Source organism: Mustela erminea, chromosome 5, assembly GCF_009829155.1.
Source record: "Mustela erminea isolate mMusErm1 chromosome 5, mMusErm1.Pri, whole genome shotgun sequence".
In the NCBI taxonomy this organism is placed as follows: domain Eukaryota; kingdom Metazoa; phylum Chordata; class Mammalia; order Carnivora; family Mustelidae; genus Mustela; species Mustela erminea.
The window spans coordinates 10555666-10573395 of NC_045618.1; the positions used below are offsets into that span (position 1 = coordinate 10555666).

Sequence of the window (17730 nt, forward strand, 5' to 3'; positions counted from 1 at the left end):
GGGGTCTTACGATAATGAAGTTCTTCTTCATTAAAAAAGAAAAAAAAAAAAAGCCTACAATCCAACTGCCAACTGCCCCAATTGGTAGAGCTCCAACCTTCACTCCCCACCCCCGCTTCCCCATGTACAAGCTGGATATACTGGAGCAGGCAACTCAGCTTGGCTCTGCCTCAGTTTCCTTCTCTGTCAGCCCCACGGGGTCACACTGAGAACTAGTACAATGATATACACAGTACCAGGGACAGTGCCTGGCACATCAGTTGGCACATATCGCCGTCGTCGTCCTTACTCTGAAGCGCTCCGAGCCCTAGGAGGCGCAGCTGAAAATAATGGTGCTGGAAAGAGACGCTTCTCTCTTACGGAGCTCAAGACACCCACTCCATCCTCCCTTTGCAGCTCGCTTGCTTTAGGTAATTGTGCCTTTAATGGCACAAAAGGAAATTTAAAATAACTTGTGTTATTTGTCTCAGGGAGTTGAATCAATCAAACAGACGAGAGTTATTGAACCCAGCTCATGGTAGTGGTGTGTTAAGCATCACGAGGCTTGCTGCCTGCTGAGAGGAGGGATTGGACAGAGACGAGGATGGGCCCGGGATGGGGAGAAGGCAGTGTCTGGCTGTGCCCCGTGGTGGTGTTGAGTCAGAGAAGGGGCAACGGGCTGAGGCTGCAGAAGTCATGAGTGGCGACACAGAGGAGGTGGTCCCGAGCCGAGGGTGGGCTGGCTCCAGCCCGGAGGGCACACTGTGCAAATGATAAAGAAGAGGCTTCTTCCATTTCCAGCACCCTTGTGCACAGCTCTCAGCGGGGGTGCTGGGCTGGTCCTCGCAGGACAGGGAGGGGTGAGGTTGAAGAGGGCAAAGAAAGGGGTGTCGGGCTTGGAAGGCTGTCACTGGGGAGAGCCAACAGGACTTGCCCTTCCTCTGATGTGTGCCATGTTTCCTCTCTTTTGCAGCTCAGCCCCTGGCTCGGCCCTGGACCCCTACTCACCCTGCAATAAAAACTGTGAATGCCAAACCGATTCCTTCACGCCAGTGTGTGGGGCCGATGGCGTCACCTACCTGTCTGCCTGCTTTGCTGGCTGCAACAGCACGGTATTGGTGATTTTCTGACGGGATGGATGGGGCCGGGGACGCAGGCGGCCAGAGTAACTTAAAACCCACGGTCAGCGGCAGCAGTAGGCAACCATACACATTCCGTTGCGTGCCTGCGCTATGACTTTTTCCCACACCCCTCCGCACTCTGGTGGAGGACCCTCTGTCGGCAGGATGGAAGGACACACAGGTCCTTCAGACCTTCCTGCTAAATCAAATAGGTTTCCAGAAAGTGTCCTGGAGCCACCGAAAGTAAAAATTTCAAAGGCAGCTGTGCATAGGGAGCCAGAGGAAAAAAGATTATGGTTCAAGGTGCTCACCGAGGGTATCAGTGAAACAGCCTGACCCAACAGGTAATGAGCTCCCCATCAACAGAAGTATGTAAAGAAAGGCTAGAAAACCATTTATCAGAGAAGACTTCTTCCAAGCCTGAGACTGACAGTAATTTAACCTCTTCCTTACTCCGTTTCCTTTGCCATTTTATTGTCAGCTGGATACCTCCCGCCTTTTTCCGCCTTTGTTTTGCTTTTTAGGTTTTGGGGGTTTTGCATTTTGTTTGTTGGTTTTTCTTCTCAGCACGAATTGTCCAGTTGGCTGTCAGCCAGCAGTTTTTCACATGCTCTGCGTGCAAACCTGACACTTAAGGGACTGGTCGTCCAGTCCCGCTGATGCTGCCTTCCGGGGGTGTCTCATACCGACCTGTCTTCTGCATCCACATCCCCACTGCCCAGGCGCACGCCCTGCTGGTCTCCTGCTTGGACCAGAGCCTATAGAGTTACCTAACTGGCCTCCCAGCTCAGGGTGGCCCCCTTCTGGTCCATATTCTGTACTGCAGCCAAAGTGACTTCCTTAACACCACAAAGGACCCCTTCTCGTGCGTGTCACCTACAGGGTAAGATCTAGGCGCTGCTCTGGCTTTGTGCCTTTGGCACACGTCCGTCCTCAGTCACTCTCCGCAGCTCTACTTCCGTTTGGTTTGTGGTGTTCAGTTTCCCCAACACAACAGGTGTCTCTTCACCCCTCTCCGTTCAGACAACTCCTGTCACCTGTCAATACTGTCCTTGAATTCTGCCTTCTCTGTGAAGCCATCCCTTCCCTTCTTTATCTTTGGTGTTCTTGCCTCTGTGGTTCTCGGCACCTGTCTCCACCGGAGGCTGCTCTCTCATTTCATTGCCGTGATCTGCTAAAAGTATTTGCCATCTGCTCTGATCTGTGAGCTTCCCCAGCGAGGGCTGGCATCCAGACGTGCTCTAGAAATGTCCAGGAATGTCTAGATGAAGAGAAAGAAAGATGAGAAGAAGAGGGATGAGTGTCTGCTTTAAAGGCGTTTAGAGTTGTGATGACTTGTTTCTTCTGTCCATGTTCTGCATCTTTTGGGGCCAGCAATTTCTCTGAAAGAAGAAAAATCGATCACTTATTTTCATCTCCAAAGATTTCCTTTTTCTTTGCTTTTAACATTTAGATTCCTGGCCAGTTATTAACATTTTTCAATAGAGAAAATAAATCACCATGGAGGGGGGAGCACAGTGGGGAGAGAAACTGATTTTTTTTTTTTTAAATCAGATGATAAAGCAATTTCTTTATGTGAGTGGAAATGAATTTTAGAAAAGCGGATGAGGCCTCGCGAATGGTTAAAATAAAATACAAGCGATTCGTTTTCATGACAACAATTTTATTAACATTTTAATATCCAGAAATTCATATAAATCAGTTTTGGTTATTGTCCAGTTTCAAGAATTAAAGAGGCTGGTGTCCTGAGACTAAACAAGTCTCTATTCCAGAGCATTCAAAAAAAAAATTGTCTTACAAATTGCATTTCCCTTGATCCTGCATGTGCAAGAAGAGTCTTATTGAATGAGAGCCTAACCAAGCCCTTGACTGCTTCCAGTTGCTGAAACAGCAAGCTGTGGAATGCAATTATTGGAGAGTGAGATTCTCTGCTTCCCTCTGGACATAGCCTTTCTTCACCAGACACCTGCCTTTCCTTCTCATTACTGGAGGCCTCGCGTTGTCCGCAAAGCAGAGAGGTTCTTTCCCTGTGATTACAAGTCAGAGATTGGGACAGCTCCGGGCCCCAGGCTAGGGGAGACTCACATTTCTCCCCCACACAGGCAGATCTTGGGATGAATGAGGGATTTGGGGACGCAGAGCCGTGTGTATCCTAGAAAGGGGCCCTAGTGACAATCTAGCCTTCAAAACACCCGTAACTGTAGAGCTCACCGCAGCAGCGAACTTTTTCGCAGAGCCCGCGTGGGCCAGGCGGCAGGCCTTCCACCTGTCACTCACGGCCCATGACAGCTTGGCCTAGAGTCAAAGAAATCTCAGGCCGCCGTCCAAAAATGAGCAAGAAGCAATTTCAGTCTTCTCGATCTCTGCTACGGTATTTTGAGAAAATGCCAAATGGTGGGTTCTGTTGCTGGTGCATTTACTCCCGCCTTCCTTCCTACTTCCCTTCTTTGAGCTCCCACCAAAGCTTTCCCACGGGCTGAGGGCTTTCTCCGTCCTCTTCCCTCATTCCCTTCGCCACCTGCTGGCATCCTCTGGCTCTCCAGGTGTGACGGCAGCCACTCGGTCGTCTGCCCTCCCCTCTGCCCCAGCCCGTGTGTCTTATCTCACCCATCCTCACAGCAGCCCGAGGGTGGAGGTGTGATTTTTACTCTGAGTACAGACTAGTCCCTCCCCGCAGGTCATGCAGGAAGAGATGGCGCTGGCCTTGACAGGCAGGTCTGTCCCGTCTGTCCCAAACCAGCCTCAGTGCCTTCCTCTGACTCGGTGACTTACCTGTCGGGATTCTCACCTTTCTCCTCCTCGAAAAAAACCTCTTTGTGCATGCTCCAAAGTCAGGACCCCCAGCTGGCTTTCACAGACGGGCCCTGCTGTCTCTCCAGCCTCAACCTCCCCGCTCCTCCCACTGGTTGAAGGACGACGTGCTGTGCTGGACTTCCGGGGTCCCCCCCCCGCCCCCCGCACACACCCAGCTCTCCGTTGCCTCCAGGCCTTGGCACGTGCTGCTCCTTTTAGCAGGGAGAGTCCTCTGTTAAGCCCCTCCGATGCACAGACTGCACCATTCGTTCTTTCCTTACAGCTCAGAAGCCTCCTCCCCGCCCCTCCCCTCCTCCAGGGCGACATTGGCACCCTGTCTTGCAGAGTTCTCCCGCACCTGCTCCGTCTGGCAAGGACTGACCCTCCGACCCCCAGTCAAACAGGTTGTTTACTCCTGCATCCAGGGATGGGGTTCTCTTGTGGACCCTTGCTTTTCCAGTGCCAGCCTTGGCTCTGGATAAAGGCCCCAGGCTTCCTGAACCCCTGGCTGGAGGCCCCCTCCTCCCATCCCCCCGCTGACCCCTCCCTTGAATAGCAGTTGGCAGGCTGGTAGGTTGGCTGGTGCAGTTTTCCGTACTAAAGCTCCCTGTTCGTCCCTCTCCCACTCACAGCTTCTGTCCAAACCTGTGAAGATTGCCCATAACTCGATTAAATGTGAGTGAGTCACCAATCGAATAATTCTGTTTGCAGGGGAATCTGGTTAGGGCTAGTAGTTTCCTGGTAGACTTGCCTTGCTGCCCTGGTTTGGGTTTTGTTTTCTCATTTCCTCGTTTCCTCTCTCCTTGAGTGAGAGCAATGGCAGTTTCCAGGACTGCGTTTAATATGCAATTTCTAATTCTTCTTATTGCATATGACCAGGAGGGGTGACAAAAAAGATTGCGAGTTAATTTTGTAAGCTTCCTTTGGCATGAATATATTGTCCAGATTGTTTCTGTACCTTTCACTCTCAGATGTAATTATTCCAGTGGAAAGCGTGTTGGTATGCCGCTGACTGACTGCTGGAAGTTATAGCCTTTTGATGTACTGAATAATGGAGTGAAACAAAAGAAGAAAAAGAAGAAAGAAAGACAGACTTATAATCAGCCACCAGTAGAACGTTGAAAGTCAGTCCAAGCCCAGCGCCGCATGTGCCTGGGACTAATGATAGACCAATGTCTGTCTCCCCATGCAGGCAACGGATATGTGTCTAGCCCCTGTCTGAGCGGAGCCCTGAGCTGGTTCTGGGGAGGGCTGGGGGGCCCGTGATGGATGCTTGCATAAGTTCATTGTTTCCTTATGGATCTCAGAGTCCTGCTTGCCTGTTAGGATTGCTTGAGAACTTTTGAAATCTGAGTCCTGAGCCTCATCCTTAGAAACTGATTTCTTTACTGTGGGGTAGGATCCAGGCACCAGGAATTTTTTTTTTTTTTAAGATTTTATTTATTTATTTGACAGAGAGAGCTCACAAGCAGGCAGAGAGAGCGGGGGAAGCAGGCTCCCCACTAACCAGAGAGCCCGATTTGGGGCTCGATCCCAGGACCCTGAAACCATGACCTGAGCCGAAGGCAGAGGCTCAACCCATAGAGCCACCCAGGCACCCCAGGCACCAGGAATTTTTAAAGCTCTCCCCTGCCATGCGTTTTTGTACATAACAGAGTTGAGAACCTCTGGTCCTCTCCGGAGTGTCTTCTCCTTGGCACTGCTGACATTTGTGGCCACATCGTTCTGGGGGACTGCGGGACACTCGGTAATATCCCAGGGCTCTTCCCATCCAATGCCAGCGTCAACCCCTGCTCTTTTGTGAAACAACCTGTATCTCCAGATATTTCCATAGGTTCTGCTTGGGGGCCAAATCCCCCACCATCAAGAACTGCTGCTCCAGGAGAAGGGATGGATTCCTCAAATTGTGCCTTTCTAGAAGCAGTGTCTGAGCTGACCCTGAGCATCTAGCCTTCGATGTCTTGTTCCTTGCCCACCTTTATGTGGCCAAGCCCCGGAGAAACCACGTTGGTGACTCGAAGGGCCATATGAGCCTATTACAGAAGAAGCAAACTGATTGCTCACAGCCCCTCTCTGCCCCGTATGTGGGCTTATTGGGGTCTGAACCACGGTTTAAGCTGTCTGTGCGTTTCATACACAAATTGGGCTTCCTGGCCTCTCTGTACAAGTTGGATGAGACAGGACGCGACCCGGCACCCTCACAGGGCAGCAATTAGCTGGAGCTCAGAAATGGTCAAGACTACAGACAAGACATCCGATCCCCCCCTTAGCTAACATCCGGTCCCCCTTAGCCAAAGTCTCTGCCTCTGGCCACCCCTTACACCTGGACCAGTTTTCTTCTCTTCCTCCTGTCTTGCCCTCAAAGGTTTGGAGTTTGCAAGCTCTCTCGTAGAGCTTGACCCCGTTTCCCAGAACTGATTTAAAAGTCTATATTCATTCAAGCCGTGGCTTGTCAGAAGACGTGACCATTTCTGAAATCAGTCCCAATTAGGGCGTTGTCACTCTGAACATCCACTATATATCTCAGGCCCTGGACTAGGCACTAGAGGTAGGGAGCTAGAAAGGTAGGAGCTCGTGTTTACGAGGAGATGAAACGTAATGTAGTGATAGAATTTGTATACAAAGGAACACCCGTGGGCAACAGCTGAGCTATTAAGTGAAAAGAGCATATTCTAAAACAATATACAGATTGTGATCCCTTTTAGTAAAGAAAAAGAAAAATCTAAATATTTGTACATCTCTACACAGATCTTTATAAAAAATACGTAGCTGGCTGTTCACAGAACATTACCTCTGGCTAGGGACCAAAAAAATTAATTTTTATATGTTTCTTTCAAATTTTCTGCAAATTACTAAATGGTCTAAAATGAGCATGCATCCCTCTTTCAGTAAGGTGAAAACTTTTTTATTAAAAAAAATAATAACCCGACATTTAAGGATAGGTGGTTACATTCTAAGAGAAAGAAGCAGACACGTGGAGAGATCAGTGAACCTGGAGGGAACCAGGAATTAGTTCGGAGCAGGTGAGGCAGGAAGGGAGGTATGTGGATATTTTCGGGATATCTTCAGAGGAAAAGCAGCGGCGGGATCCTTGTTGTGAAGGATGAGTGGGTATTTGGCAGTGGAGAGGCACAGAAGGACATTACAGCATGTACCGTGTGTGTCCGCCGTGGACCCTGTGCTCTGGGGACCAGGCGTTTGCAGGGGAGAGAGAAAGAGGGAGAAGCGTAGTGGCCTGGTGCACATTCCTGGTGCCCGACCATGAGCCACATCCTTCCTCTTCTGTGTTCTGCCCACACTTCCTCCCCGAGGTGGCTGGAGCCAAGCGTGGATCTTCCCACTCCCCGAAGACCAGCCCTTGCCTCCCCTTCTGCGGGAGATAATTAAGGCTCTGCCCAGATGTGTTCCAGCACTTGCGTTACAGGTTACGGGAGCGGAAGGTGGACGGAGGTCTTGCTTTCATCCCAGGATGTTTCTCCCTGGCTATTATCCTTCATCCAGTGACCCTGAAAGGGGACATGAGAGTATATTTCTTCTTGCAGTTTTTCAATATCCCCTTTGCCTTGAGGTACGTGGGTTGCTGATGCCCTTTGTGATGAGCTCGGAGGTCTTGACCTAAAAATACCGGCTTGGGTTGGGCCGGTCGGCGAAGAGAGTCTAAGCTCCAAAAGGACAGTAATGAATGATAGGAGAGGGTCTGAGGGACTTGGCCAGATCACGAGGGAATCATAGGTGTCTGGGACACATAGGAACATGTCACTGCTGGAAGGAAAATGTCCCTGTCTGTCCCTCCCTTATTAGGCTGTCATGCGCAAGGGATCAGAGGTCTGGCAGGTGGCCGCACAGGGCAGTGCGCGTCTCAGCACTCTTGGTGGCAAACTCCCTCCCTCCCCTGCCCCACCAAGCTACAGAATGAGGGCCCTGCTTTTAATCAAAATTGTCATTTCTGCCTAGGAACTGAATACATTACAGAAAGAAAACCAGAAAGAGTGTTCTCGAATGTTGGGAGCAACTCCCTACCGTTCAATGCAGCAGACTCTCCGTGCCTCTAACCTCATCACCCCCATACCTGTCCTCTTGGAAATGTCCTCTTTCAACCTAGAAATCAGCTTGATTTGTACCATTAATAGCGATTGCTGCATCCGGTATTACACGTGACGGGGGCGGGGGGGACCCAAGCGCAAACAGGTTCATTTGCCAGTATTTTTGAAAAACACTGCTGAGAAGTGTTTTTTTTTCCTCTCTTGTAATACAAGCTGTCAAAATAGCATGCTTATGATTTCCTGCATCCATAGAAAATTAGCCCAAGATTCTAAAGAGTAATTTTTCTATTTTCATGGTCTCCAGTTTTATTGTAGTTGTTTATCCCCATCATTATGTGAGCAGAAACATTTCTCAGTCTAAATTAATGACTGAGTGTGGCCTCAGAGTACAGTTGCCAGTGGCTGTGCTATCTTCTTCATTGATTTCGTCTTTATTTTGTAACGTTCTTGAGTTCTTCATTTTTTTTTTTAGTAGATGATAGATTTGTATTGTTCAGAAATCAAAAAGTGTAAAAAAGTGGAAACTGTCCTTTCCACCGCTGTCTTCCGTTCACCTACCCTCCGACCCATCACTCTGCCCAGTAGAGTATTGACTGTTTCTAGTTTCTTGTATATCCGACTGGACTTTAATGCATTTCTAAGGTCTTTCTTATTCTGTACCTCGTGTGTGGGGTTTCTGTTGTCGCTCCTGCCTTTTTGAGAGCTGTGTGGTCTTCCGGCGTGGGGATCTATTGGAGCCTAGGTCACCGGTCCCTGTGATGGGCACTCAGATAGCCGCACGACATTAGGTCTCGAAAACAGAGCTGTGGCTGCTGTTGTGCATAGGTCGTGTTGTACCCAGAGCATGTCTGTCTGTAGGATAAGTTCTTGTAGAATTTCTGAGTCTGTCCCACTCTGCTCTCTGGGTCAGCACTGGTTCCAAAGGCCAGGCCGGGTCCTCTGTGAGCACAGAGGCCATCTGATTGTCAAGAGATGGCACACACACACACACACACACACACACACACACACATCTGTATGTGCCACCAGACAGAGGAGACCGCTTTCAAATTGGGAAGACGTTCCTTTGAAACAGGGCGTTTCCCAGATCAGGGACGGTAAACCAGTCTCCTGGAGCCTGGTGGACTTTCTTTTACCAGTTGAACATACTGGACACCAGGAGAACTTTGGGTTTGCCCCTTCAGGCCGTGACCGTCGACATGTGGGTTCTGAGACCCATCTGCCACCGGCCGGACAGGACTGTTAAATCCACACAGGGTGAGAATTCGCAGCCCAGGCCCCAGCCTCCCTTCAGCAGAGTGGGTCGTTATCCTGTCATACCCAGGCCCGCTCTGTATTTTCCAGATTCGTGCTGCTCGGAGATTTTGCAGGTTGAAGGGTTCCTATATAGATGTCCGGTTAATATCAGCAGAAATGCTGTCCCCAACCCCCGCTTCCTTTTGATATGGAACAGTAGTCTGAAACCCCATCAGTGGGAAGTCGCCTGTTGTAATTATGGGGAAGATGACACTGTGTGTGGTTCTTCCCACCACGCGTGGACGTGTTCCCAAAGAGCTCCTCTGGAGCCAGCGTCCCCGCACGTCCTTTAGCGTGTGACATCCAGGCCCAGCTCTTGTGTCACCCAAGCCCGAATGAACGATGTTCCCCATCTCTTGCCATATGGCCACAGGCTCTGCCTGTTCCCTTAGATTCCGTCTTGGAAGGGTCACAGGGAAGTCCCAGCTGCCCCTCCCCCCGCAGACCATGGGACCACCCAGGGGTTCCCAGTCCTTGTGTCAGACTGAGTCACCCGCCCAAAAAGGAGACCCATTCACGTGTCCCTGCTCAGACCCTCTGGCTTACCTCCTCCCTAGCCTCTTCCACAGCTCTTCTCAAATGGAGTCAAAATAAGTAAATAACAGGTTTGCCCAGAATCTCTACAGCTTCTCTCCTGAGCACCAGCAAGCTGACGTCTTCCCTGGCTGTATTTCCACTTCCGGCATGAATGACCCTACGAGTGCCTCGTTTTTGTCCAGTCAGCCCAAAGCTGCCCTTGGCCTGTTTTTGTCTCGTCCCTCCTCTCCCTGGCTTCATGCCCCGTCACCTCCCTCCCCTGGTCTCGGCTGCAGGTCCCACGGGGCCTCAGCTTTGCCGTCCACTCACTCCATTCCCAGGACACTGGCTTCAGGGACACCGTCACCCCCGGACCAGGCAGGGCCAGGCAATCGCTGTGTCAGACAGTCTGGGGGAAAGATGTCTCATTTTGATCCCACTCTGTTAGGGGCAGGAGCACGGACCGAATCCGGGGTGGGTTTATTTCTTAGAGCAGAGAGGACCCCGGCATTTTCCTTTCATGGTAAATATAATGCAGTTGAGCCCGCGTCGGTATGGGGCAAAACTCTAGGACTGAGCGTAGGTCCCAGTTACAGATTAGTTTTTAAACTCAACAAAGCTCACCAATCACATGGTTCATTCACCGGGTCCTGGCCCCGACCCCTCAATTCCGGTACTCACATCATATTTGTAAGAGGCCGAGTCAGTGCTCACTTCTTAGGATGCTTGTTGAAGCAGGACCACGGCCATTCCCAAGGGTCCCGTTCCTCTCTTATACCTGTGAATTCTTCAGATCCATGTGGTTCTCAGCTCCCCCAGACTCAGACCTCTCTTTTTCATGGCAGGAATCAGAGACAGAAGGATTTGAGGGTTTGAGAAGGAATTAGGATTCGGTGAAATGAATAGGACTTGAGATCTGTTCATTTTTTCGATAAATAGCTCTTGACTCCCTGTCATGGGGAAAGCCCTGTCCTCGAGAGCTGAGGATAAATTAGGGAGAAAAACCACAGTGGTATCTGGGCTCCGTAGCCCCATAGTGAGGGAAAAAAGATCGGACATGGGAGTAAGGGGTTCCAGAGAATTAATAGGGTATCACTTCTCAGGCAAGAGATGCAGAGATAGGGGAGGTTGGGGGGGGCATGCATCTCTCAGGGTTCGGTCCAGAAAACTGTGCCCACAAGTATGTTGGAGATAAAGAATTTAGTGTGGGAATCGGAGCTACTGTGAACATGGGCAAGTTGGGGTATTAAAATCTGGGAGGAGTGTGATGAAGGATCGGAGGACAGTCACTCCATCCCCAGAAGCTCCTGCTCAGGTGGGAACGTGGGGGCTTGTGGGAAAATCCCAAGAAGCTTTGTTCACATGGCTGCTGAGAGAGACGAAAGTTACCGGCCAGGTCCGTGGGCAAACAACCACATCAGTAGAGGTGGGCATGGGGCCTCTGTTGTCAGCAGGACAGGCAGAAATGAGGGCAGGTGTGAACACGGATGCTACGGCCACCCGGCCCCTTCGGGGCACCTCCACCGATGTGGTATCATCCCTATGTCTGACCTTGTGAAGGGTCGTGGCCTCTGCTTAACTTCTGCTTTCTAAATCTCATGCATGTCCCCCCCCCACCCCACCCCTGCGCCCCTGTCCAGCTCCCATCCCTGCAGGGAAGGGGATTCTGGGGAAATAGCTCCCAGCATAGCGGAGGAGTAGTGCCGAGCTGGCAGGCAGAATCCAGCTTGGGGCGTTTGATCCCAGATTCCGCCTGGAGATGGTAACGTGCTCAGAGCCCCTGGGGCAGGACGGGTCAGGTGCGTCTGGGAGGATTATGGGCTGTGGGGCTGTGGAAGCCAGGGAGGAAAGTGGTTCATGGGTATGCACCCCTAGGGGGCTCCAGGAAGAGAAAAGTGGATGGTGGGGTCAGGATGTGGGGGCCCCCAGGGAGCTTAGCAGGATCGGGTTCCTGCCTGTGGGGGACAGAAGCCAGCCCAGCCAGAGTGAGGGGAGGCTTGGGGGATGAGGTGGTGAGTGTAGACAGCTAGCGGAGTGTGGCTGTGAGGTTGGGATCGGGGAGGGGGGGGGAGGGGACGGTTTCCTTCCCGGAGTAGGGAGAGAAGGGACATTTTAAGTTGTGGGTAGGGAGAAGTCCTGCCTTCTGGTCAACGCAGGGGAAGATCATTCGCAGAGGACCTCTAAAACCATCTGCTAAGCTTCACCGGCTGTGTGTCAGCTTCGTGAAGTGCTCAGGAGAGTGTCCCTCAGACTCGGTCCTCCTCGGGGGCCCACAAAGGCCCTGGCTCATGGCTCTGCAGGGGGAGGCCTCCCAGAAGGAGTTGAATTTTACAGAAGCGCCCAGGCAGAGGTGTGTGGGAAGGGGCACAGAGGCAAGGCTCCAGCACCTCGGGGGAATTACAGTAAACGCCGTAGGGTGCTAGGACCGGGTCATTTGCACAGAGGCACCTGCTCTGGGCACAACGCTTAGGAAGAAGGGCCCAGCCCCACACCCTGTCTGCGCACACCTCTGCCCCATGGGTAGAAGCCCCTGTGCAAAGCACAGCCAGATGGGGTGACCCTGATGGGATGGGAGGGCACCTCAGAGCCTTTGGACACCCCTGAAACATCCTCTGTGGCTTGATGGGATGAGCAAAACCCCCACGTATGCTGTGTTCTGTGGGAAGAGAAAAGGGACAGGGAGGCCGGAGAGGAACGAAGACAGGAGGCGGCATGTGTGAGCCAAAAGGGATTTGTTTGACCCTCAGGAGGATTTTCCTTGGCGTGTGCTCTGAAAGCCAAGCAGTCCCGAGAAGAAAAGCAATGAATCATTTATGATTGTATTCATTAAAGGCCTCTGCACTATTATTATCGAACCTTAATTGGCTTGGCGCTCACTTGGCACTGCCTCTCCCCGCCCCTGCCCCTCCCGTTGCCGTCAGAAATTCCTCTGATGATGAAGGAGGGGCCGGACCACGCCTGGGAGCAGGGGCAGCTGGGCAAGAATCCACCGCAAGATCAAATGGAATGCAGTCCTTTTTTTTTCCCCCCTGCTTGGATCAAGTATTAATAAATGTGTCTGGTTTGGGCTTTCACTCGCTGCCCGCACGTGGTCTGCTGCAAGCTCCTGGCATCTCTTAGCCCTCTTTGCTAACCCTGCCGCGCGAGAACGTTCCCATTAAGCTGCCCCCTCCAATGGCCCCACAAGAGCAGCAACTTGATGCGTGACAGTGCGCGTCCTTTGTTCCAAGTGCCACCCTGGGCATTGAACCAACAACAATATGCAGGTTACCTGATTTACTTCTTTTAATACACTTCATTGTAATTATCAGTGCATAAAAGAGAGGACAAATTGGCAAGGCATTATAACGTTAATTTGGCAATGTTTTATCATATTGGGAAGGCGCAGTTTCCTCTCTAATTGTATTGGGGAGGACCGTTTGTCTAGGGTACAGCTTATGGAGGGATTCTGGAACGTGGAAGTGAAACACACAGGAGATGGGGCCCGGGCTCTCCTCCCCGTAAATATTCCTTTATTTGCGTGTGTTTTGCAGCCTTCTTAAAAAGCTAACTCGTTTATTCAGGCCTAATTAATGGAATGCCACAGAATGCATAATTAGGCTGTGACAGCGCCAGCTGATGGATGGCTTTGGGCTCGGAAACGGGAGATTGCCCCCAGTTAAAAGGGCTGAACCCCTTGCGTTTCAGAATCTCACCGGCTGTGCGTGCCTCACGACCGTCCCGCCCGAGAACACGACTGTGGTTCCTGGAAAGTGCCCCAGTCCCGGGTGCCAAGAGGCCTTCCTCACCTTCCTGTGTGTGATGTGTGTCTGCAGCATGATCGGGGCAATGGCACAGACACCCTCGGTCATCATCCTTATCAGGTAAGCTCAGGGCCGGGGACTCGCGAGCCAGGCTCCCCTCTTGCCCTGCCCCTGCCTACCTCGTGGGTGCCTGCCATCCTCAGGCGGCCAGAACGTCAGGTACTTGCGCGTCTCGGAAGCCAGCTTCCGAGGAACCTTGAAGTGAGATGCTCCATAACCCAGGGTCTCTGTTGAACCACAGGAGGTGACACCAAACACAGACCCCCCCTTACTGGGATGTGGCTCGTTCACTCCTAGAAGCTAGAAATACAAGCAGGACTGCAACACTTGAGTGTGACCTGTGCCGACCCACATCCCCAGCTGCTTGATCCAGCTCCGTTTTTCTCGCCATGCCCACCACGTTTCCCGGTCTCGGTTATGAATTCCTAAGGAAGAGTATTTCTGCAAAGTGCTTATGTTCTCAAGGAGATCATTAGCAAAGCCTTGTTAATGTGCAGAAGCATTAAGGCAACAATAACAACGTGCCATTCTGTACTTACTAAACTTGAGAAATCAGTGTTAAATATTCACGCCCAGTGCTTGCAAGGCTGTAGCAACGCTGGTCAAATCCCACACGGCTGGGGGCATTGAAAAGCCCATCGCTCCGATTTCAAAGAAGCACTCTAGCATTGTGAATTAAGAGTCATAAAAGTGTTCAGATTTTTTATGAGGTAACCCTGCCTCTCACCACTTAGGAAAATACTACTCTACCAGAAAAACAGCTCTGTGCAGACAGATTTTTATTACAATGTTAACTATAATAGCAGAAAAACCTGAATTGGAATAATGAATTAAATTATAGTACTGTACCATAGCTCAATGGGATAATGAAAATCCTTAAGAATGTGAAAAGTATTTGTGGAGTGAACTATTGCATTTAAATTATATACAGCGGTTGATTATGTAGAAAATGCATGTGGACAAAGCCCGTCAGGTCCTAGGCATGGGTCTGGGGTGACTGTGTTCTGGGTAAGTTATTTTTCATTTTTAGAAATTCCCGTGAAGTTATATTGTGTTGGCCACGTACAAAAGGCACTAACGTGCAGGAAAAAAATGACCTTCGTGACCATTAGCAGTGACTAGTCCCCTTTCTTTGCTCTCCATGACTTCCGTACAAAAAAGCCAGCTCACTGTTCGCGACTGGCAGAGCAAACACAGAAAGGTGAAATCTTAATCACTTCCAAGTAACAGCTTGGTAAATAGCTCTTGGAGATTTTCAGGAACCTATTTTGATTCCTTTGGCTAGATCAGCAGCAGGTGGCCTGCATGACCTAGACTGGGTCTCAGCCACCCCATAACCCTGTGCTCTGCTGGGGTCTGCGAGAGGCACAGACTCGCACATCGGGTCCATCGAGGTGAACGGGGTAGCCCCTTACTCCGTCACCATCCCAGTCCACTTTGCCATCCTGGATGATCTAGGCAGACACGAGGGCACAGCCCAGGCATGTGCCAGCCTTACCCTGTGCCAGAGTGATGGCCCCATTGTAGTGCACAGAGCACCCCTAGGTGAGAAGATAAACTGACCCTCACTGAGCCCCTCTTTCGGAGCCAGCGCTGTGCTCCTGTTTTAATTATGTGTTTACATCCTGATTAGCATTCCCCTTCTACAGATGGAGACGTGGAGGCTCCAAGAGTGTTTAAGCAGTATTCTCAAGGTCATCGGCCCCTAAGTTGTAGACCTAAGCCCCCACCCCTGGCCTTTCGCAGACCTTTCAGTAACATTCAGACCCAAACCTTGCATTTCTGCATAGCTCGTTCTGAGAAGGAGGACTCCCCCCGTGGGAACCGGTTCCCCAACGGGATATAACGGGAGATCTTAGCACCTTGCTCATTTTATTCCTAGTGACAGGAGAGCTGAAAGGAAAGCAAATTTCAACTGATAAGTATTCTAGCTCATTATGCCAGCACGTTTGCTTGAGAAGAAGAATTTGCCTTTATTTGGGTGTCTTTCAATTCAGTACCTTCAAGGGAATGTGCAGAAAGCAGATCCAGGGAGCCGATAATAGCTCTGAAGAACTTAGATTTGGAAACAAGTATGTTCTGAAGAGAACTGGCTGTGCTTCTGTCCAGAAACACTGAACTCATCATTGATGTTGTTTGGGTCTCTGGCTTCATCAGCTGGAGAATGGTTTTTCCATCACTCAGAGAAAGTCTTGACCTGCTAGCCTGTATCACACTCTTTATAATTAAGAAGAAATGGGTATTTCCCCAAGAATAACACATCTTTAGTTTTCACTGGAAATCTTAGAAATAGGGCCGAGACTCTAAAAACTACATCCATGTTCCTTTGGGTTTGATGACATCCTTTGGTCGCTCTGCCTAGAAGCCAAAGACAGGCCCACCTAAAGCTTGAACCAGGTGGTAGGTCATTGGATGGATAACGTTGGATGGTGAGATGAATGACCTCTGGGGTCATGTTAGAATATACTTTTAGCTAGTAAATCTACAGTCAGGTTATGTATCCTGATACAAATCTTAAGTCTCCAGAGACTTAAGATAACCAGTGGTGACTTTGTTTCTAATATTTTTTTCTACAGAATTGATTGCCTAGGTCCTCCCTGTGCTGCATGGGTCTTTCTGGTCTTTGAGCCTCCTTGTGTTTTCAAAGTGAGTCCAGTGAGCTACACCGGGCTGGTTTTAGGTCTAGCCAAGTCCTTCCAGGGGTCATAGTTGTGTACTTACCACTGGATTTCCCCTAGGGACTTAGGATGGGAATGGCATGAGGGGAAGTTTCTCTGCCAGTGGTGTCAAATACATCTCCCTTCACATCCCCCCTCCACCCCACTAGAATTTATATATTACTCAGTACATCGTCACCATGATGTGCTCATGATGAACAAGAGCAGGTCATCCCTGGACTCAAGGAGAGAGGACAAGCCTTGAATTAATACTGGTTTTAAGAAGAAGAGACATTTCAAAAAAGATGTGTTATCAGCTGGGAGGGCCCCTCTATCTGGAATGGTCATCCCTTCCAAACCACCTCTATTGTCACACTCATCCCAGAAAATGTTCTACCCTGAGAATATTCTAGAAAATGTGCAAGAGACTCATTCTAACGGACTGTTGTAGATAAACCAAAGCCAGGGTGATTGAGTCATTTCAAAACAAAGAACCAAGACCCTGTGAAGATACTTTTCCGATTTAAAAGGTAGTGACATTGGATATAGATGAATGGGTTATTTTGCAAGTGGTCTGTCTGCGGTGTCAAACCAATGCTCGTCTGGTTGATTTCACAGAATAACCTTGGAAGGACGAGGGTGTTCATGGTGCTGTTTGTGAAGCATAAGAGACATGGTCTTCCCAGTTCCTATTTCCCCAATACATGTATCCTACCAAGTTAAGATGTTTTCCTATCCTGGCAAAAGCAAAAATGCCTTTCAACGAAGACTTAAGGGACCGTATTTGCATGTCTTCCTTCCAAGGACAAGATTAGCCCCATTATTCACACTTTCAAGTTCCTACACTTATCTTGTCATTGCAGTTAGTTGCTTTTCAGACTTTAAACAGAAAGCCAAAAAAAAAAAAAGGACCCCCAAAACTATTAATTTCTGAAGAATGGCTCTGCTAGACTGCCGCGGAGGACTCTGGGGTCTGTTAATTAAAGCGGAGTGGTAAGAATCTTTTCCTTTCTCCTCTTCATCTCTTTGCATGTAGGACAGTCAGCCCTGAACTCAAGTCTTACGCCCTGGGAGTCCTGTTCCTCCTCCTCCGTTTGTTGGGTATGTATGCTCTCTTTATTCCTTCAGTAATGAATTGGATGCTTATACCGAGGTGAGTAAAAGTCCGCGACTTTGTCCCATTTCTTGAGCTTTTCTTCTTTTTTCTATGCAGTTTAATAACTATTAGTAAACAAGAGAAACTTAAATCTGTACCTTTTGCTCTGGGTTGAGACCTAGCTCTCTCTGGATACCACCCAGTTTTCCTTTATATAAACTCTGTCTCTGTGCCACACTGAATTCTCAGAGGCATAAGAAGGAGAGAATGATGGCACCAAAGGGAAAAACATTTGATGGCGTAACGTGGCTCCCTCATTAAGCAAACCCTGGGCAGCTCGTGAAATGCCTCGTTTATGGGGCCGCCAGCTGGGACAGAGAAGCAATCTTACAACGCTTCACAAATGGAAACTTTGTGCCCTTTAAA

At 49.9% G+C, this 17730-nt stretch overlaps 1 protein-coding gene across 4 annotated transcripts in view; it reads left to right on the forward strand.

Moving 5' to 3' along the window:
• Positions 1-17730, forward strand: part of SLCO3A1 (solute carrier organic anion transporter family member 3A1) — a 301657-nt gene that overhangs the window by 256805 nt on the left and 27122 nt on the right. For 2 of the 4 annotated variants that reach the window (XM_032342112.1, XM_032342110.1), the window contains exons 7-9: positions 953-1097; positions 13436-13611; positions 17245-17309. In XM_032342112.1, coding sequence (XP_032198003.1) covers positions 953-1097; positions 13436-13611; positions 17245-17309 — 386 coding nt within the window. The remainder of the gene's footprint in view (positions 1-952; positions 1098-13435; positions 13612-17244; positions 17310-17730) is intronic. The other 2 variants (XM_032342113.1, XM_032342111.1) reach the window with 1 other exon arrangement.